Raw genomic sequence first — 22,095 nt, 5'->3', positions numbered from 1 at the left:
ATATGGGCCAGTAAATTCCCAACTTTCACTGAGATCTTTTTACATAAAAGTCCTGAAATAAGGACACTTGGAAGTGAAGTTCCATTATCATAGAAGTTTGAGAATGCTCCTAATATATCTCACCCCTAGAGATTCATGATGTGTTTTAGCTTATTAAAGGACATAAAACCTGCTGACGTTTATTTAACCCAGTGATTCCCAAACTTGTTTTTAACATGAATAGTTTTTTTAAATGGTGCTTCTATTAACATCTCAGAATCTTGACCAGTGGATCACTGATCACTGATTTAGAAATGTTGGATCATGGCATGGAAGATCAAACTGCAAGCTGACAAAGGAAAGGCATTTTAATCTTGGAGCTAGTTTTAGAAAAGTGCTGATATTTATTATATGAAAATAATGTTATATTTTATTTGGGCAAAGAGTCTTCTGATGAAGAAAAATCTAAAAGGCAAATTTAATGCAACCAATCTGCAAACTTTTTTCTCATGCAGGTTAGCCAGTATACCTTTGCAATGTGCAGTTACAGAGAAAAAAAGTCTGAACCTCAAGAATTAATGCAGCTTGAAGGATACACTGTGGATTACACAGATCCCCACTCAGGTAATTCTAAGTTGAATCATTTCCCCAGCCATTCGTGTATGCATAAAATTCTCATAAATATCCTGTATCTGTTCTACAATCTTCACTCAATAAATGGGGTGCATATTTCACTTATATACCTAAACAGACTTTATGAAAAATCAGATTGTATGTTTTTGAAGGCTACTTACTTTTAGACATAACTCATCATCTCTGTTATCTTAGTACAGCGATTTGCAACCTTTTTCATCTCATGACACACATAAACTAATTACTGAAATTCTGTGGCACACCAAAAATGTATTTTTTTGCTGTTCTGACAAAAAAAATTATATTTTGATTCATTCACACCAGATAGCTATTGTTGTATTGACTGTTGTCATTTTTTTATTCGACAGTCTAAGGGAAAAGAGGTCAGTGCCTATTTAAGTCAGGTTTTGCATGTTTTAAAAATGCATGCAGCACACCGGTTGAAAATCTCTGTCTTAGTACAAGTATGAAATATGTGAAAGTTACTGAAATAGAAAAATTATATGAGAAATATCATCAGCACTCACATAAACTTCTTTACTGGAAAGCAAAAAGTGTAAGAGACAGAAATAGGGAAAGAAATGGCAAATTATTATATATTCTACCAATTTTCTCCCCAGCAACATGTTCTTTTGCTTTTCTTCCTCTATCCATATTAATACTGGGCATATAGCACTAGACACTTGCTCACTAATATTGGTGAGGGAGTGAGTGAATGAAACAATATGTGGAGATTAGTGAAATGAACAAAGTGATATTAAGAAATAGACAAATAAATATAGAGATTAAGAAATTAATATGTACAGATTAAAAATAGAAGTCTGTGATCACATTCATTAATCAGTCATTTAAAAATGCAAAATATCTACCCTGGCCAGTTTGCTCAGCAGTTGGAGCATCAGCCTGTGGACCAGAGAGTCCTGGGTTCAGTTCCTACTAGGGGCACGTACCAAAAAAAAAAAAAAAAAGCAAAATATCTTCTCTGTGAAAGAGTTTTGCAAAGGATAAAATACCATCCAATATAAATATCATTTTTTGCCTTATCTGTATTTTTTCAGCTAAACTCATCATAGTTCTCCAGCATAGAGAATAAGAAATATTCCAAAAGATCAGCACTTTCTTCTTTGACACAAAATATCAGACTATTGTATGCATTTCTGGGGGTGGGCTTGTTGTCTTTCACAATGCTACTGTGTTGTGGACTGTGTATTTTCCTAAATTATTTTTATTTTTCAAAGCAACATGGAAATTTAAACTTTTCTCTTATTATCTGTCCTTCAACTCTTGGGTCATAGGTTTGATCCTCAACTAAAAATCATTTAAAACATTGACATCGAGCTAACATCAAGTCGGTTCTTTTCCGAGACTATTTAGTAAATAAGATTAAGATCTGCCGATTATATGAGTTTTTTAATGATGTCTTTCTCTTTCTACAGGCCTTCAGGGTGGTCAGATGTTCTTTAATGCTGTTAAAGAAGGAGACACTGTTATATTTGCCAGTGATGATGAACAGGATAGAATATTATGGGTTCAAGCCATGTATAGGGCCACAGGTCAATCATATAAACCTATTCCTGCAATTCAGACCCAGAAGCTGAATCCTAAAGGAGGAACTCTTCAAGCAGATGCTCAGCTATGTAAGTTTTATTAAAAAATAATTTGATTATCAATTAATAACCTTAATAAGATATAAAATTATCTGTGATAAATTTGTTCAGTATTATAGTTTACATCATTAACTGATTCCTAATTGAATAAAAATAGTTTATTTTAATAGAGAATCAGTTATCTAATTTTTCAACAGATCTAAAGTAAACGGTGCCAGTTGTTTCCAATCGTGAATTTGCAAGCATTGGAGTATCTCTGGGAATCACAACAGCATATAAGAAAATTTTCTAAAACTTCTCTAAAGAAATATTTACTTTTGTGATTTTTTTTTTTTAATCCTCACCCAAGGATGTTTTTCTCTTTATCTTTAGATAGAGTGGGAGGGAGGGAGAGAGATGGAAGGGAGAGGAAGAGAGCAAGAAACATAGACGTAAGAGGGACACATCTACTGGCTGCCTCCCACACAACCCCAACCAAGGTCAGGGACGAGCTGCAACCGAGGTATGTGCCCTTGACCAGAATTGAACCCATGACTCATTGGTCCGTGGGCCAATGCTCTAACCACTGACCAAACTGACCAGGGATTAAGTTTTCTAATTTTAACTTGGGCCTATATAAATTTTAACTGTGTCTTATAGAAATAAGAAAGTATTGCAAAATGAAATTTGCATTGATAAGATTTCAGAAAATCAAAATGATGAACTGTCCCTTTCTGGATTTGTTCTTCATAACACAGAAGGATAATAGGGCTACTTTCTGTTGTAGGTTGATAAAAAAGAATAAGTCATCAAACCAACTTTCTTTTTCTAGATACCTTAAAATTTATGTCATTTTTAGTGCTAATTCAATTAATTAAGAACTATATTATTTGGTCCTTCCCGGGTTGTCTGGTGAGTTAGAGCATTGTCCAGATATGCCAAAGTTGCAGGTTCAATCCCTGGTCAGGGCACATACAAGAATCAACTAATAAATACATAAATAAGTGGAACAACAAATCTATGTTTCTCTCTCTCTCTCTCCTTTTCTTTCTCTCTCTCAAAATCAATACATTTTTTGAAAACTGTATTTTTCATTTGAATTTACAACTGATTAATAACAAATTATGTAATAATGAGAAACATTTTCAAATATAGCTTTTATAATCATTAGACCAAATGTTCTAATTTATTATACTTATTTGCAAAAATTATCTGATTTCTCCTGAAATAAATCACTTTGTCTATAACTTTAAGCTCAAACTGTGATTTTTCAGTTAATACCCTTTTACTCTGAAGATTCTTCTCTGGGGGAGTAACGTCTTGATATGCATTTTCTTCTATTTTTTTTATGCATCAAATGACTACTCCCTTTTCTTTTTGGCACCCTTTAGTATCATATCTTGGCATCTTAAAGGCACTTAATGCAATAATTAAACATGGAATATGAACTATAATTACCTTTGTCCTTTAGGGTTTACATTATATACCTTTAAACTGACCACAATCCATCATCATGTGATAGCACATTGTGCACAGTACGTGGACCTTTCAGTAGTATACTTCCATTTCTCCCCTCCTGGCCTCTGACTAGTTTTATCATACATTTAACTTCTACCTCTGTAGGAAATCTCACAACGCATTGCTATTAGTAGTATTGCCTTAAACAATTACCTGTTAAAGAAATTTAAGTAACATGAGAAAATGTTACATCCTCACCCGCGTGCTTACCACCTACAGCACTCTTCATTCTCTCACAGAGATGTTTTATTTCTTCTGGAAGGACTTCCTTGGACTTTTTCTTGCAGTGCAGGTGTGAGAGTTAATAATTCTTTTTTATACATGTAAAAGTCCTTGCTGCTGTTTTCAGATTTTTTTCTTTCATTACTTTAAAGATTTTGTTCTGTTCCCTGCTTTTTTCCCCCTGATGAGAAATGTGTTACCATTTTTGTTTAGTTCTTTGTATATAATGTCTCTTTTTTCCTCTAGCTGCTTTAGAGGTTTTCTCTTTGCTCTGGTTTTGAGCAGTTTGATTATGATGTGCTTTGGTGTGGGGTTTTCTTAAGGACTCTAACTTATGACCCCTGAATTTTGAGGTTTTATATTCTGACTATTGGGAACAAGTACTGTGCCAGGCTCTGTGTGAGTTTGGGTCACTGTCTCCTCTAATTCTTTAGGGTGATTCTCTCCGTGGCCTCAGGTAGTTGCCTCACATGTGTGAAGTGGTTAGTATTCAACCGAATACTGAAGGAGGCGGGGCGGGAACAGCACCCTTCCCTGAAGACTCAGCCCCCTTTTGAGTGGTCAGCCCATCTTTTCAACTCAGGACCACACTAGCTCTTCCTGGATTCTTGTTCCCTGTGCCACAGCTTTGAAAGTTCCTCCTGGCATTAACACGGGGCAACTGTAAGGCTCACTCATTTGTTTCCATCTCCTAGGAACCACTCTCCTATCTTGTCTGATGTCCAGTGTTTTGAGAACTATTTTTTTCTTAATTTTTAATTTTTTCAAATAAGAGGGAAAATCTCTTTTCAATTGAACCTTCATGACTAGAAGCATAATGATTATTTGTTGTAAGTTAGAACAAGATTTCTCAGCCTTGGCATTTTTAATATTTCGGGCAAGATCATTTTTTGTTTCAGGGGCTTGGGGAAGGTCTGTCCTGTGTATTATAGGATGTTTAGCATCATTCCTAGAATCTACCCACTAGATGCCAGTAGCACGCCCCCCCCACACACACCTAGGTCTTACAACCAAAGTATCTCCAAACATTTATTAAAGTTTCAAGAAGGCAGGATTGAGATGGGGAAGAATTACCCTTATTTGAGAACCACTGAGTTACAATGATTTGAGCATTGTTTTTGTAAAAACATCTCACTCATTCACTTTTGTTGACATCCTAAGTGTAAGGAATACCTGAGGAGTGTGCTGAGCTCATGGATATCATGCATCTTGCACATCGAGGCAAGAAAAGTGGTCAAGAACCACTAGTCTAGAACATTAAGGCCATCTCTATACAATACAGAATTAGTGAATTAAGGCTCTAATGACCTATTGATTCAGATAGCCATGTAATCTCTTTGTGGCTAAACCTTCTGCTATTAGATATCAATATGTTGTAGAGGCAGTGTTGATCAGGCTAATCGAAACTGAATTTTCCTTGATTAACTTCTGACAAAGCTAAACTAGTTTTAAAAAGCCAGACTGTTTAAGTTGTGTTAACAACAGTGTTCTTGTATTCTAGGCTTTTAGTAAAGTTTTCTATTAGATCAGACTCTGCTGTTTTATCTTTTTGTTTTGTTAATCCTCACCCAAAGATGATTTATTTAGAGTAGGAGGGAGGGGTGGGGGGGTACAAACCTGCAACCCAGGTATGTGCCCTTGACTGAGAATCAAACCGGTGACCCTTCGGATTGTAGGCTGAAGCTCTAACCATTGATCACACAGACCAGGGCTGTTTTATCTTTCTTTAAAAAGGAAAGCAAAAGAAAGGAAGAAGGAAGGGAGAAAAATGTATTTCTACCTCATAAAAATGAGCATGCTGAGTGTGACCTGTGTCAGAGATGCCATTGGGCCACTACAGAAAGGCCTGCCTTTAGTGTTAATCTCTTGGAAGAACAATGCTTAGAGTCATTAGTGGCCCACAAGAAAATAATTAAATTAATATGACCAGTTATAGTAATAAATATGTTCCTAACCCACTTAAAATATGCTTTGTTTTTGTTTTTGTTTTTTGTTTTTTTTTTTCATTTCTTTGCTGACTGATAGCTGGTAAGGGTAAGTATTTTCTTGATTTTTTTTTTTTATTGTTTTTTGCTTCACATTAAAAAATTGGTAATGGTACAATTTTTAAAGGACTATTATGACCTTGTTTGCAATGTCAGTCTGATAATTCCTAGGTAAACCCAGAATATTGAGGTTAACTTTACCATTTATGAAACAAAACTGTCTATATTTGCTACAAAAGGAAAGTAGAGACAACCTATTGTCTACCATTCATGTGGCACAAAGGTAATAACTATGAAGGTGATACAGTAGCATGCAGAAAATGCTCAATAAGGGTAAGTGGAAAAATGCTAAATTATATATGTGATATTATTTTCACTAAATAATAAATGTAAATGTAGGTAGAATTATACCTAAAATATTCACAGTAGATGACTTTAATTGGAGGGACTGGTTGCTGATTCCTTTCCTTTCCTGAATTTTTTTATCTATGTTATCACTTTAAAAAAGAAAGTTTCTTTTTAAAACTAATCATACTAGATGTTTAAAGATAGTCAGAACAAAAAAAATTATAAAAGCTAACTTATTAGAAGACAACCTTACTATATTTTCTCAGGTTATAAATAATGACAAGTGTTTATAGATTGCTCTGATAAGAGAGTCTATCCCACTTCTCTGTCTCTTTAACTCTCAGGATATGTAGAAATTCTGAAATAGGGTCAACAATGCCTTTTGCCTGACAGACATTCTTCAGTTAAACTATACTTCTTTGCTGCCTGCAATCAAAATAATATACAATCATCGTATTTCTCTTAACTCATGTATGTACCATAATACAATATGTACATTACAGAATATTCTGACATAGTGATAGTGGGCTCCCAGTTATAAATTAATGTCAAAAATGAACGAGAAAAGTTACCTTCTTTTCAATTTTAAGCCAATTTTTAATCCTTAAATTAGAGCATAAATTTATATTTAATTACATAAGCTAGTTTTCTTGATTGATCTAGTGAATTTCACACTTCATAGGTAAAATATGTCTTACTTTACATTGAATATATTATTTTAAATAAATGTTGAATATTAGTTTACCTGGCCTGTGATTCTAGGTCTGTATGTGTTGATTAAAATTGTCATCATGTGAAAATATTACATGTTATTTGCTGCAGAAAGACGTGTAAACCCATACATCACTTTTTAATCAGTTTAACAAAAACAAGCTAGGAAATCATTTCGGTCCATAATAGAGGTGTGAACAAACTTCTAGTTAATATATCAACCATTTCTCTCTGGTCTCAGCATAAAACATGCATACATACAACACAAACATATGAACCAGGATGGTCTACTTAAACTTTTAACATCAAACTTCTCTTATTAGAGGCAGTAGGGGTGTTATAAAGAGAAGTGGTATGTACTTCTCTATGCCACTTTTAACTTCCTGTAAATTTTTTCTTTTTTTAAAAAATATTTGTAATTGTGTTTGTTTGTTTGTTTGTTTGTTTGTTTTAAGAGAAAGAGAGATAGAAACATCAGTAGTCACCTCCTGCAGGTCCCCAGTGGGGATCAAGCCCGCAACCCAGGCATGTACCCTGCCTGGAAATCGAGCAAATGACCCCTCATTTCATGGGATGACGCTCAGTCCATGAAAACGCCCAGTCCAGGCTAACTTTCTGTAAATTTTCAAGCTCAATGAGAGTTTGAGCTAAAAGGAAAGTATGATCAGCTGTGGGGAGCAGTAAATGCAGTGCCAGGCAAACTCCTTAAAACATGGGACAGGAGAAGAACGGAGGCAGCAGTGGCCCCGGCAGCTCGGGGCTGAGTGCAGGCAGGATCACCACGGTTCCTCAGAGCGTCTTCAGGTCCTCTGCCATTCAGTCTGCAATCTCAGTCCACTTGAGGAGAAATACTGGTGTTACAGCAGTGGCATTTAATAAGGAACTTGATCCTGTACAGAAACCCTTTGTGGACAAGATTAGAGAATACAGAACTAAGCGACAGTCATCTGGAGGACCTGCTGGTACTGGCCCAGAGTATCAGCAGGAGTTGGAGAGGGAGCTTTTTAAGCTTAAGCAAATGTATGGTAAAGCAGACATGAATACATTCCCTGACTTCAAATTTGAAGATCCCAAATTTAAAATCCTGGAAAAACCCCAGTCCTGAAGAAATGTAAAATTTGTCTGGTAATTTGCCCTAAGTTGTATAACTGATCAGAAGAGTCAGAGTAAACATACATTTCAACAACTGTCAAGTGTTCTTTCATTCTGATTCCAAATAAATTATTTGATGATGATAAAAAAAAAATATATAGGACAGTTTTAAACCAAGTTACTGTATCTGAAAATGGTCATGGCTGCTTAGCTCGGCTTACAGTTTTGCAGAGGAGGTGACAATTAACTAGCAGCACCATCTAGCAGGACTCCTCTTCTGAATCCTTTTGCTACTCGAGTCCCAGGTCTGGACATTCAGTATTGCCAGTGCTAGTGAACCTCTTATCCTTCAATGGTCTCCTTCTCCCAAATCTTTTTCCTCCCTTTTTTCTTTTAAAAATATTATCTCTCACAACACCAGGAGCAGCGCGCGCGCACACACACACACACACACACACACACACACAACAGAACAAAAACAGCATCTTTCAAATTAGTTGCAAAAGAAGGAGAAAAAAAATTTAGTTAAATTTTTTTCCATCTCACATTCTGAACTCTGACTCAGATGTCTTTCAGGAATTTGGGTTCTTGACCACAGTGGGGCCTGCCAGCTTGCTAATAGTCTACACATTGTTTTCTATGCCAGCTATTTTCATGTCAGTGTTAACTATCTAAATATATACTGTCAGCCTGTTTATTCTTTTCTCTTGACTTCCAACAGCTATTATCCTAATGAAAAATTTAAATTCTCCGGTTCCATTTAAATAAATCCATATATCTATAGCAAATAGTAATCTTTCTCAGTCTGGCTTTTATTTTGTCTACTTTTACCACATGTGGTGACAGTACTACCTAAAGACATTGGAGCATATATCCAACTATCTCCATAGAAACTGTCCTACAGTATCTTCAGTTACCTTGTCGCACATCTGTAGCTTTTATGACAGTTTTGCAATACATTGTTTAAGCTCAGATCTTGTTGGTTTCTTGAATAATTTTCTCATATTGTTTCAGAAGATAAACTGAACTGAAATTTGTCACCATAATTTTATGTTGTAGTACATATTAGTGGAAGATAACCCAGTTTAAAGCAAGTCTTCAAACCTTGGATTTAGTTATGCTAATGACTGAAAGCAGGTTTTCCATTTGATCTGATGATATCTCTGTTTCCTAAAAGTTAAATGTAGATATGTTATGCCCACAAAAACTATATGAAAATATTACTTTATAAAAATAAGAAAATAGGTATATTTTAATGATAGCTGATTTCCTATTTTTAGTTTATGAGAGAATTTTAAAGTAAAAGATTTCTCACACAGGGAGGTCAAACTGTTGCCTTTTCCATTTATTTTTATATTTTAACAAATTAATGGTAAGTAATGATGTAATGGTACATAGTAAAGTATACTTGCATAAAATATTTTGAACTGTGCTTATCAGACATAGAAAGGAAGAAGCTATAGCCTGTGTTTTGAAGATGGGATAATCCTTAAGAGTCCATTTTATTTTCATAGAATTATAACCATGGAGAGAGTACAGAGTTTTGTTTTTTAAATAAAAATTTTAGTGTGTTTGTTTTCTCATTGTCACTATAAAATCTGTATTTGTGACTGAAATGACTATCATGAATATTATTTTTATCACTAATGTTAATTGTTGAAAAAGTAATTTTCCACTTATGTGTATGACTCAGAATGTCTTGTCACATTAGTAAATTTATGGTAAAGTTATAATTCTTTCTTTCCTTTTTTTTTATTTTATCCTGAGGATATTTTTTTCCATTTTTTGTTCAGATAGAGTGGGAGGGAGAGAGAGAGAGAGAGAGAGACATCAATGTGAAAGGGACACATCGAGTGGTTGCCACCCGCATGACCCAACCAGGGCCGGGGACAAACTGCAACCGAGGTACATGCCCTTAGCGGGAACTGAACCCGGGTCTCTCTGGACCGCAGGCCGACGCTCTAACTGCTGAGCCAAACCGGCCAGGGCTAGAGTTATATTTCTTAAGAAAAATGCTTCATAAAATAAATTTATTTTTGAAAATATAATTATAGAAGTGAACCATAGATTCATTTTTTTTTTAAGGAACTCATGTATTTTATTTAAGGACTTAATGTAAAATATAAATTTGCTCCTACAAACCTTTATTGTTAAAAGAGAATTGTGGAGTTTTTTTTTCTCTGAAATATGTTACATATCCTGTTCTCAACAGATAAGCCATTAATGGGTGTTATTTTTAACTTCTTGTTATGACCTTCTCTAGTGAAAAAAAATAATGAATAAAATCCAGCAGATGTTTTATAAAACTAGTAATTTAATTTCATAAAGGTGATACTAAAAGATTTTTTACTCAGATAAATGGAAAAATAAAGATTCTAAGGTACATTTAAAAAATAAAACATAATCTTCTGATTTTACATGTGCCTTGCAGTGTTTAATATTCTGCCTCATACTCATTTGATATTATTTAACACTATCATATATTTAATTTTATATTAAAAGACAATCGGACAGAAGACTAAAATATAAGGGAAATTGAATAGTTTCATTTCAGAGTTCAGGAAAAGCAGTATATTTTAGTGTTCATCTAATTAATACTAATTTACCACATGTAATGAATTTAACCATTCATGTAACTATTAAATGTATAGGAATACATATGCTACTTTCTCCATGAATTATAACCTCATACCTTTCATCATCAATGGTCATTCATTGCTTGCTATATTCACCTTTTGATATTGTGAAATATGTATTAGTTTGTGTACCTTTTTTTTAAAAATGTGATTCTGAAGACCCTTCAGTTTGAATTATATAGTTCTTCCATCCACAACTATGGCTGAAAGTTGAACTTGACATGGATCAATATGATCTGGGCTAAATATCTAAATGTGACTGATTATGTTAGCATCATGTCCACAGATCAATATTGAGTTTTATTATGAGCCTGACTCTATAATTGGGCTTAATCAATAAACTTTTGTTTCCTTTCCTTTGCAACTTTAGGATTGCATCATATAGGTTTCAAAAACCACATTTATCTTACATTTAGGACTCTGCTTCTTGTGATGACCAGAAATGGGGTCTCTCTGTGAATTTTAGGGAACAATGGAACCTCAGCTCTACCATTATGAGAAGAGTCCATTTTTATCTTGATAACTGATTGCCTGACCAATATGCGCAACATTTCTAACAGAGCTAATGTAGTAACACCCAGCCCTTCTTTGGGGTGGTGTGTGGCTCTCTTTTTATCCTTAGTAAATAACTCACATTGAAGACTTTGACAAAACATGCCATTAATGAAAGCAATCATAAAAGCTTGCCTTTTGATAAACCCGCAGGGTCTACAGGCGTTGAAAGATGCAATCTGTAAAGAACAATGAATTTGGGCCTTTGATTGAAGTGCCATGTGGGACGTTATGCTTTGTCTGCATATTTGCACAAACATGATGCTCCCTTTTTCATGTCTCTTAAACTTGAAGCTTGAGAGCATTCATTGCCATTTCTACATTAAGGTTGGTCCCATTAAAAGCTCCATACAAAAAAGAAAAAAAAGAAAAGGGACTGGAAGTGATCCAGCTAAAGCTTGTATGTTCATTTCTGTCCTAGTTTGCCATTTGGAAAGCAGGCTTCTAGTCATCACTGCAGTTTTTTATGAATAGACTTGGGTTCTTTTCCAGTCAGTTCCTTCAGTCAGTATGTCCTTAAAATGCTAACGTTTCTTAAAATTGAAAAATAAGATTATTTCTGTGATGAATATTAGAAGTAGCTTTGAAAGAAAATAAGATTTCCTCACCTTGTTTCCAATGATTTGCAAATGTTTTCCTGTCATTTTCATTTACGCTCCCCCAAAATTGCAATTTATGTTCATATGCTGAATTATTGGCATTATAGTTTATGTAATAGAAGATAACCTTTTGTCATGAGGCATGCATTTTGTGGTTTTCAAAAACTGCATTTACCCATTTTTAAACCAGAAAAATAAATGTATTATACATGCTTTTCTGAATTCACAGACGCAGACCGTTTTCAGAAACATGGTATGGATGAGTTTATTTCTGCAAATCCTTGCAGGCTTGACCATGCCTCCCTTTTCAGAATACTACAGAGGCAGACTTTGGATCACAGACTGAATGATTCATATTCTTGCTTGGTGAGTACAAGTCTGTCCGTGTAGTCCCCAATGGGTTAGACTTAAAGAGGTTTAAAAGTGAGAAATACTTGTTATAAAGCGGCATTTTATTCCTGACTTGTTTAATAACTGTAGTTGGAGTTAGGGATGAAGGATTCCAATCGATTGCTTCCCAATTTGAAAATTATACACTTGAAGACCACTGCTGTGCCACTCAATAGACAGGAGAACAGACTCAAACAGACTCTGAACTGTGGTCTATCAGTTCCTCTGGAAAAGGCTTTAATGAAGATGGAAAAAAAAAAAAAAAAAAAACCTCTGTGATAGGATTTACTAACACCTGTACAGGCATTTTAAGGTTCAAGCTCTGTTCACCAAATTTGTTGATATATATTTCATTTCTCTCTTTTGTTCCTAGAAATATAACCTAAGTAATGGGAAAGAAAAAGTGAGATAAACAATAGGGCAGGGGCTATATCTGTAACAGGAAAGCTTTAGTTTCATCTAACACGCAAAATATAATTTGATTTCCTTAAAAAGAAAGAAAAAGGAATTAAATAGAGTAGCTAAACTATCTGCTATTTGTTGAAACCAGCCAAAATTTAGGACACAAAGTATAATTTACTTTTACAAGGTATTGTGTGACTTCTCGGAATGTGACCATTAAACTGTAGCCTAGGACTCACACGTGCCTTTGCAAGGATTTATATTGTTAGTGGCAATTCCTCTCGAATTTTTCCAGCCAGAATTGCCTATCTTTATCACCATTTAGTCTTTTGGCTACTGAGCATGGTAGCTCCATGCAATAAAGTTACATTCTCTTTAAAAAGTATTTTAGAAAGTATGTGCTCCCAGCTTATCAGAGGTGTTTCAATGAAACAACTTATTGTCAAGATCACACTGGTTATATATTAATTAATTTATAGACTCTTTATAAAGTAACCATTTTTCAGCATGTAATTGTATAGTTTAAACCTGATCCAGCCCTAATTTTACAATTACATGGAGAGTAAAAGAAATCATCACAAGCCTAATATATTTTTATGGACTAACCCATGTAGAGTGAAATTCAGTAAGGGACCATTTGCTCTTGGATTCCACTCAATAGGGTGGGTTACTGAATTGTCAGAAGCTCTTTTGATTATGTGGATGACCCCATGTGTCATATGGAGTCTGAAGATAACTCTACAGTATGTCTTCAATGGCACCTAGAGGCTAGTGAGCATGGTGGGATTAGAAAGTGAGTTTGGAGGCAAGATGACCCTGGGTGTAAGTTATGGCTCAACAATGGATTTGTAGTGTGGTCTTGAGCAACTTACAGAACTTCTCTGAACTTTAGCTTATATATTTGTAACATGTATATCACAATAACAACCATGCATGATGGTTGTAAATATTTAATATATGTAGTATGTCTAGTCCTGTGCCTATACCTTCATTACAGTAAATATTGTTCATTCTTTTCTTCTCCCTCTTTATCTATTGCAGTTCATCTTTCTACATTTCTCATCATTCTTTTCCTTTTCTTGCATGACTGTCCTACCCCCTTTTAAAATTCTCTATTCCCCCTTTTTATTATTTTTATCTTAAATTAATTCTTATAAATACACAATTCATTGAAACATTTTATAAACCAAACATTAACTGTTATTTTTGTCATAGAAAGACAAACAGAATGAGAATAATATCCCAAATATTTAAATATTTAAGTAGTAGATGTTTACCACTGCTAAACATACTGAAATTTTCTTTTAGTTCACTTTGTAAAGTGCTTTTGGTAACCAAGCAATTTCATTATAATGTCTGCTTTACCATAATGCTCTTCTTAATCAATTCAGAGATTGCGGTTATTTGGAATGTCATTTTTGTGACTGACGATTTAGATACTGTGAATAATTTTTTGTTGTTGTTAACTCTCACCTGAGGATATGTTTTTCATTGATTTTTAGAGAGAGTGGAAGGGATGGAGGGAGGGAGGGAGAGAGGGAGGGGGAGAGAGAGAAAAAAACATCAATGTGGGAGAGACACATCAATTGATTGCCTCCTGCAGGTGTCTAGACCAGGGTCAGGGATCGAATCTGCAACCCAAGTATGGGCCCTTGACTGAGAATTGAACCTGAGACCCTTCAGTGTGTAGGCCAATGCTATAACCACTGAACCACACCGGCCAGGGCAAATCTGACTAATTTTTGAATGACAGTGTAGAATAGGTTGTCCATACCTTCCATGGCAATAAAAACAGAATGCCATTAGGTTGCCAGTGTTCCAAATCAGTTCCAAAACTTATGACATTCAATATTCTGAAAATAACATGAAACATATCACTAATTTAAAAATGTCAAAAGAGACACTTTAATTCAGCTTCTCTTTATAATGCCTAACAGTGCCTTCGGAAAAGCAGGTCTTAATATAGAAAGATAAAAACAATCATTTATTTATTTATTATTTTTTGCAGGGTTGGTTTAGCCCTGGCCAAGTCTTTGTGTTGGATGAGTACTGCGCCCGGTATGGCGTGAGAGGCTGTCACAGACATCTCTGCTATCTTACAGAACTGATGGAACATTCAGAAAACGGTGCTGTCATTGACCCAACCCTGCTCCATTACAGCTTTGCATTCTGCGCCTCTCATGTGCATGGCAACAGGTATTTTTACTTGCAAACACACAGTGAAATGTGTAAGGTTGAGTTGGAAAGGAAGAGAAATGTACTTTGCCATTATCACCTAGTAACAGATTTTAAATAGCAAACACTTCTTAGAAGAAGAAAAAAACACACAAAGGAAAAACGTACATCAATACGCTGTTGATTTAGGTGAGCTGCAATGTAGCATTCCATTTTGCCATTAAAGCCACCTGGAAAAGAGAGAGAGACAGAGAACATATCAGATTAGAAGTTACCTTTTAGTTCTTCCGGACCACCTAGTACCAGGGTCTGCACAGCTTGAGTGTTATTGCTATTTCTGTTGTCATGCATATGTATGTCTGGGTAGGTTTTGTTGATAGGTTTGTGTATTCCTAATGACCCTGGCTTTTTCATTGCGGAATAAGTGACAAAGCAGCATAAATAATGGAGTTTATGTGGTGTCTTCTTCTAGCCCTTTCCCTAAACTACACTTTAGGAACAAGTGTAGTCTTTTAGCACTCCAGTGACCTCATCCCTTGCTTTGCCAAAAGAGCAAGAAATCACCTAATACAGACCCTGAAATCTGTGTACCTCTGAGCTTAAAATACCTCTGTCACCCCTGTCCTAGAGGACCTACAGCTCCTCCATAAAGCAGGTACCCCTGTCGCCTCCACTCTTGACCTTGCTACAACCAGTATGCCATCTCTCCCTCTTCATGTTTCCTTTCTTCCCACAATCCAGTCTAAATTTCACCTAGCCTCACAACATAACAGAGCAGTCCAGACATCCTGAAGTCACACTGCCTGCCTTCAAATAAATACTTATTCACTGGGTGAGGTAGGGCAAGCTTCTTAATCTGCTTGTGTCTCTGCTTCATTATCTATAAGAAAGATATAAAATAATGTCTCTCTCAGAAATTATAAATTGTGGTCAGGATTAAGTGCTCATATATATCAAGCACTTAGAACAGTGCTTGGCACCGGAGTGGTCAAAAGTGTTACATGACACCATATGTCATCTTAAGTATGGCTATCATGTCCAGCTACCTTTCCATTGACCTCTCACCTTTCCCATCTCTAGCTCCTCCCTTGCCAGTGAGGCTTTCTGAAATGAATTGCCTAGTGACCCAATCCAGTAGCCTCTGCTCCAGCTTCCCTCTGACTCTTATGGAAAAGTTGATGCTATGGAACATCCAAGACTCTACGCTGCTCAGAGTGCTGCTTATCCCTCCCGAGGCAGCCGGTCTTAGCTCTCCTCTCATTTATGTTTTGACCATCTCGCTGCTAATAGTTGCTATCCCTCCAGACTCCAAGTACAGTCTAGTGTTGTTGTTTTTTTACATCTGTTCTTAAACTTGCTCTCTTCTTTCTGAGAACATTTCAACTTCAGTAAAAAATTCTACTTAAAAAAAAAAAAATATGCTTCAGTGATCTGGCCCCTTTCCACAGCTTCAACTAGGACCTCTCTTAGTGCAATGATTTCGTTATGCTCCTGAAAAACAGATCTCCGTCAACAGTTGGGGGCTTGAATGTTCTGCCTGGACTGTCAACCCTCTGTATAAAATTAAATCCATTACTCGCTAAACCAGCTCCTGTACCTGTTAGCTCCTGGCAGAGTGCCTGGCAAAGAATAACGCTCCTGGCACAAAGTAAGTGTTCAGGAAATATTGCTGACTGAATGAGTGGCTTCATTATTTGTGCTACTGTTACCTCCATCCATCCTTCTTTTTCTTTTACCTCCTATACCCAATTTATTGCCAGTGTCAATATTCTGTCTTCATAGTACTCTTCAAATCTGTCTTCATACCATTTCCATGCATCTACTCGAATTCTGGCCTTCATTTTTTTCTTGCTTATCTGTTTTTATCAATCTCACTACTGCTTTTTTTTCCTTACAATAGTCTAGCAATCACCTTCTAAATGACAGATTAAGTTTTATTATACTCCCTTTCAAAAAACTTCAGTTATTCTTTTTTGGTTATTAAATGAAAAATAGATTCCATGCTATAGTATTAGGGTTTTCCGAATATCATCTCATTCTCTCCACTCAGTACGAAATCCAAATGTTCTTCTACACATGCTCTTTACCCCAGATAAGATGTTTACTTTCCCTGTAGTGTTTCTGTTTCCAATTTTTGTAACAGTCCACAAAACTCCTCTAAGAAGATTTTACTTGTTAGAACATTAAAAACTCTTTACCTGTCGTTTTCTTATGAACTTTATCATGTATACTTATATGCTGTACACACACACTCTCCCTCTCCCCCTCCCTCCCTCCCTCTCCCCCTCCCTCCCTTCCTCTCCCCCTCCCTCCCTCTCCCCCTCCCTCTCTCCGTCCCTCCCTCTTCCTCTTTCTCCCTCACTCCACCCTCCACCTTCTCTCTCTCCCCCACATACCTGATTCTATTCTGCTGGATCATATTTTGAAGGCACTGACTAGTCTCATTCACCTATTATCCTCTGAAGACCTTACTACAGTGCCTTGCATATTGTGAGTGTACAATAAATATTTGTTGAAGGTGCCACTGTTGCCATTTCTCATCCAAAATATAATGAAAACAATCCTAGTATCAGAACCTATTCAGGCTTTGACCTCATTATGGAACTCGGCCTTACGTGGAAATCAAGAGGATGTTGCAGATTGTGGTTGTTTTACCATCACCTCAAACAAAACCATCTGCACTCAGCAAAGTTGGAGGGTGGTGAGAAAAACCAGCAGAGTCAGGATGGCTAACCTTTGATAGCCAGCATGTGAGGGGCTGTTGTACTAAAACTGCCTCTTGTCTCCTGGCTTCATCCTAATTCCTCCTGACCAATGGGTGTCAAAGGGTCAGCTTCCAATGTTAGGCAGCGCTCTGAAAAGCAAGAAGCTAAGATGGATGCAATGAAACAGACGTACCCAACACATTTAGTATGATCAGGTTATTTTTATCCTTAACACAGAAAGGTAACATGACATTGAAAACATTAAGTAGGAAATTCAGCTAATACTCCCCCAAAATGTATGTGTTTGAGACACATTTTAATGGAAAGTTACTGAGGTAGCTGGGAGCTGCTGCCACTGCCGGGCAGGCAGCCTGATTTGAATAAATAGGTTGCCATAGTTACTTTTATTCTGTAAAAGTATCGTTTTCTTTATAATAATATAGTGCAAAGTGTAATTTAAGGTATGTTTATATATTCATGCATATATTAATAGTATGCATTAAATACTTTTTTTCAGCTTAAAATATGTACATATGCAGGTATCTCTGGGGAATGTTTTAGAATAGAAATTTGAGCCAATCTCTGATTCCACATTTAGTTCACATGTAGCTTAAGAAAAATGAAAGGAAGGAATGCACATTTTAGGAAAATTTGAACCTCAGTTTAGGGTAGAAATTATCCAAGATAAACTGGAAGGTATATTTCCTGTAATTTTTAGTTAACCAGATGTCATTCAGAAATGTCATGCTGTCACAAAAAAAGAATTAGAAGAGGCAGAAAGTCTCTGCTTGAATCTCAGCTCTGAAATTTGCAAACTGACCCACGCTGGGCAAGTCACGTAACCTTTCTGAAACTCCGAGTCCCACGTGCCAGGGGAAATGCTGATGTGCAGGTACTCTGTCTGTATTGATTAGGTGTCATTCTATGCTTCTCTTTATCACCCAGACACAAGAATGTAAATTGTGAGAGGGGGGGAAACATGAAAAATAGGTGGTTAGAGCTGTAATACCTCATGCTAAATGGAAACATGTCATTGTGTATGTAATTATACTCAATCTCTTTGCTAATAGAATATTCAGTTTAAGCAACCTGTCCTTGTGAAAATAAGCACCTCTTATCCATGTCTGCAGCATCTGATATTGACTTTAGATTTTCATTAGAAATATTGCAATGTTAAGTCTGACTTTCCAGTCAGTGTTTCCATAGTCTTTTTTTATGATCATTTTTACATCTGTCAAGGCACACATTCAGAGAGTCATTTTGCTCATTGCCTGAACTACCTCTATCAAAAATTGAAAAGGAGAAAAGATCGCCTTTTGTTCCTGACTGAAGTGAAGGACAACGGTGCTGTCTGGATGGGAAATTTCTCGGAAGCACATCCTTTTCCACGGTGTTGAGCTCTCTAGGTGTGTTCCTTCTGTGCAGACACATCTCTGAATAGCACTCTGAGTATCTCAGGCATAAAAGAATAGAGTTAAACAGAAAAGGTCTGGCTGGTGCTAAGACTGAGAAAGAGAGAAAAAAAGAAAGGGAGAAAGAAAAAAGTGAGTCAAGGACAGAAACAGACACACTCCTGCGGATGGAAGCCGCACACATCCGTGAATAACACAGCCACTCACTCAGCGACGGTGCCGCTGAGGACTGACAGGAAGGAGAAAAGAGACTTTCAGAGACAATGCGTCGTAGGGCAAAGTTCTAGGCTGATATGTGTGGTTATACATCTTGGTTTTGTAAGTCAGGCTGAGGGTGGAGAAACGAAAGCAGCAACACAAAATGGCTTTTATGTCTCCGTGTAATGTACAATGCGCAGTGTGCTCACTGCCTCTTCGGTGGTGCGGGAGGGCCCTCCTGGAGCTGCCGCCCGGCTGACAGGCCCGCTCAGACGGCCAGCGCTCAGCCCGGCCTGCAGCAGTACAACAGGCCACAGCTGATGTGCAAATTAAACCCCATTTTCTGTGGATTCCAGATCATAGCACAGAGTGGTAAGCAGCCTCCATGGGCCTCAGTCAGATCATATCACCTCTCACCTCAGAAATTATGCTTCATCTTCCTGCTTATAATTTTAAAGATAATGATGCATTTTTGAGTAAAATAGATATTTACATCAAATAGGATCATTAAGAATTTTCATCACCACATTATTTTTTACTTTATTTTTATTGTTGACATTATTACGTCTCCATTTTCACCCAGTTTGCCCACCTCCATCCAGCCCCCGCCCCCTTCATTACCACTACTTAGTTCTAGTCTTGGATATATGGTGTAGAAAAATTAAATATAAATGCTATACACATTCTGGATCTAGACACTCACTTCTGGGACAGGTGAGCAATTACATCAAATGTCAAAGCAAAGTTATCCTTTTTCTTAAAAAAATATTTTTTTCTTTATTGATTTTAAAGAGAGAAGAAGGGAGAGGGAGAGAGAGATAGAAACACTGATGAGAGAGAACATCAACTGGCCACCTCCTGCATGCCCCCAACTGGGGATTGGGCCCATAACCTAGGCATGTGCCCTGACCAGGAATCAACCGGCGACCTCTTGGTACATAGGTCGATGCTCAACCACTGAGCCACACCAGCTGGGCAAAGCAAAGTTATCCTATGTAATGTGGTCAGTCTGACGTATTACCTTCTACATTCTATGTGTGCAAGGTTGAAGGGCAGTTATCAATGAGTGCCTTTAAAACCTGCCTGGAGTCCCTAGCTGGTTTAGCTCAGTGGTGAGATTATTGGCCTGGACCAAAGGGTCTTAAGTTTGATTCCCAGTCAAGGGCACCTACCTGGAGTGCAGGTTCAATCCCCGGTCCTGGGTTTGTATGGGAGGCAACCAATCAATGTGTCTCTCATATAGATGTGTCTCTCTCACATTGATATTCCTCTGTCTCCCCCTCCCTCCCTTCCACTCTATCTAAAAATCATGAGGATTAACCAAAATAAATAAATAAATAAAATAAAATCTACACAGAGTGTTCTTGTTTTAATCTTTCGGAAGCTATAGGACAACTCCAGATCTACCTCAAACTTTCCCAGCAATACCATCTATCCCCCCAACCTTGAGTTCAGTACTCAAGCAAGATAATTATGCCTTTCAAAACAAAAGAGACAAAAACAGAGCAAGAATGAGTGGAATGGGGAGAAACCTGGTATGTTGGAAATGGCAGTGAACCAGGAGCCAGACCATCTGTCTTCCTGTCCTGGCTCTTCTACTTCGAATTGTTTCATTTTACTCAGTTGGTCGTGTCTGAGCCTCAGTTTCTCATCTCTTAGTTATGAATAATAATATTTATGCTGTCTACCTTTATATGGCTCCTAAGTAGGTTACATCAATTATGTAACCACTTTGTAAATGATTAAATATTGTTTAAATACCAACTCGGTGCTATTTTACATACAGTACAGTAGTGAAATAAGCTTTGGGGAACTGTTGTGTAGAAGGCTGTCAGTGCAAAGGTGAACTTGGAGGGTGTCATAGTTACAGTAGCATACTCTCAACAAGTCTCAAGTAGGAAGATGAGACTGAGAAGGACTGAGTAGGTACCTCGCCCCATATACTGTCCATGATCATGAGGAGGAGCCCTGGTGAGGCTCTGGGGTCTCCCCTTCCGCAGTGTCCTCCTAGCCCCTCGTGCTGCTGGAACACTGTGGGCCTGTTGTGGGAGTGGCACACCAGCCAGAACAGAAGTCAGAACAGCCTGTGCAAGGTAAGCAAGTTTCCAGACTCCAGCGTGGGGAGCAATTACTAAGGTCACTAATCACTTTCCTCTGTTTTCCTTTCACACCACTCATTCATAGCAACCATCTGGATTTTTCTGAAATGATGCATAAAAGAGCCTGCTGAAGGTAAATCGTTGAAGAAGAGACAAGGCAAAGGCAATGTTTCAGTATAGGTGAGACTATAGGTTTGTAGGTGTAGCTTGTCTTAAACTTTGGAGCTTCACAGCCTTCTTAGCATATAGAGCTAGGAAGGGAAAAGAATCTGGGGTTTTGCATTGGATTTCCATGTAGTTTGCTAACATACTAATGTTTTTAAAGAACATAGCACATAGGTTCTATATAACCCTGGAGGAAGGACTAGCTACATACATTATCAGGAATTCTTCTGCAAAGAAGATTTGTCTCCTTTCCCCTATTTATTTGGTCAACCATTATATCGATATGGATTCATATAAAATTCCTTAATACTTTGTGTTGTAATCTGATACTATTTCATTTGCTTTGTTGCTCAGATTTTTCTACCTCAAGCCATTGAAAGCTTTTACGGGCTGATTCCGTGTGATGTGCTCCAATCTTTTGTTTTTTGTTGTTTTAGCACTTTCTTTCTTTTTTGTACTAAAACATGCTCCAAGCTCATCTTACATTTTCCCTGCCTCAACCTTACAATCAGCCATTTCTCCAAGGAGCCCTAATTTCTTTTATCAAGGAATGGTAACTAAGATCGAAATGATGGATAGCTTAGTGCTACTGGGTTGTCATTGCTTCCAGGCCCCCTCACTGGACAGAGCTAGGCGATATATGTATGTTTGTATGCTAACCCACGAGTTCATCCTCATGCCTCCAACT

The 22,095-nt window shown here is 37.0% G+C and overlaps 2 protein-coding genes across 17 annotated transcripts in view; both read left to right on the top strand.

The window, feature by feature from the left end:
• Window positions 1-22,095, top strand: part of CADPS2 (calcium dependent secretion activator 2) — a 592,189-nt gene that overhangs the window by 423,426 nt on the left and 146,668 nt on the right. For 9 of the 16 annotated variants that reach the window (XM_036246226.1, XM_036246224.1, XM_036246227.1 and 6 more), the window contains exons 10-14: window positions 495-603; window positions 2,049-2,249; window positions 5,964-5,972; window positions 12,091-12,227; window positions 14,662-14,849. In XM_036246226.1, coding sequence (XP_036102119.1) covers window positions 495-603; window positions 2,049-2,249; window positions 5,964-5,972; window positions 12,091-12,227; window positions 14,662-14,849 — 644 coding nt within the window. Of the gene's footprint in view, window positions 1-494; window positions 604-2,048; window positions 2,254-4,090; window positions 4,096-5,963; window positions 5,973-12,090; window positions 12,228-14,660; window positions 14,850-22,095 lie in introns of all 16 variants that reach the window. The other 7 variants (XM_036246225.1, XM_036246236.1, XM_036246238.1 and 4 more) reach the window with 2 other exon arrangements.
• On the top strand, window positions 7,695-8,087 carry LOC118620305 (ATP synthase-coupling factor 6, mitochondrial-like). Its single transcript, XM_036247386.1, has one exon. The coding sequence runs from the start codon at window positions 7,695-7,697 to the stop codon at window positions 8,085-8,087; it is 393 nt and encodes a 130-aa protein (XP_036103279.1).

This window comes from Molossus molossus, unplaced genomic scaffold (assembly GCF_014108415.1).
Source record: "Molossus molossus isolate mMolMol1 unplaced genomic scaffold, mMolMol1.p scaffold_m16_p_7, whole genome shotgun sequence".
Lineage (NCBI taxonomy): Eukaryota > Metazoa > Chordata > Mammalia > Chiroptera > Molossidae > Molossus > Molossus molossus.
The sequence above is the reverse complement of the archived record's forward strand: the minus strand, read 5'-3'. Positions and strand labels throughout refer to the sequence as shown.

Excerpts from the sequence above, each read along its gene's own strand:
- LOC118620305 (XM_036247386.1), top strand. The coding sequence starts at position 7,695 with ATGGGACAGGAGAAGAACGGAGGCAGCAGTGGCCCCGGCAGCTCGGGG.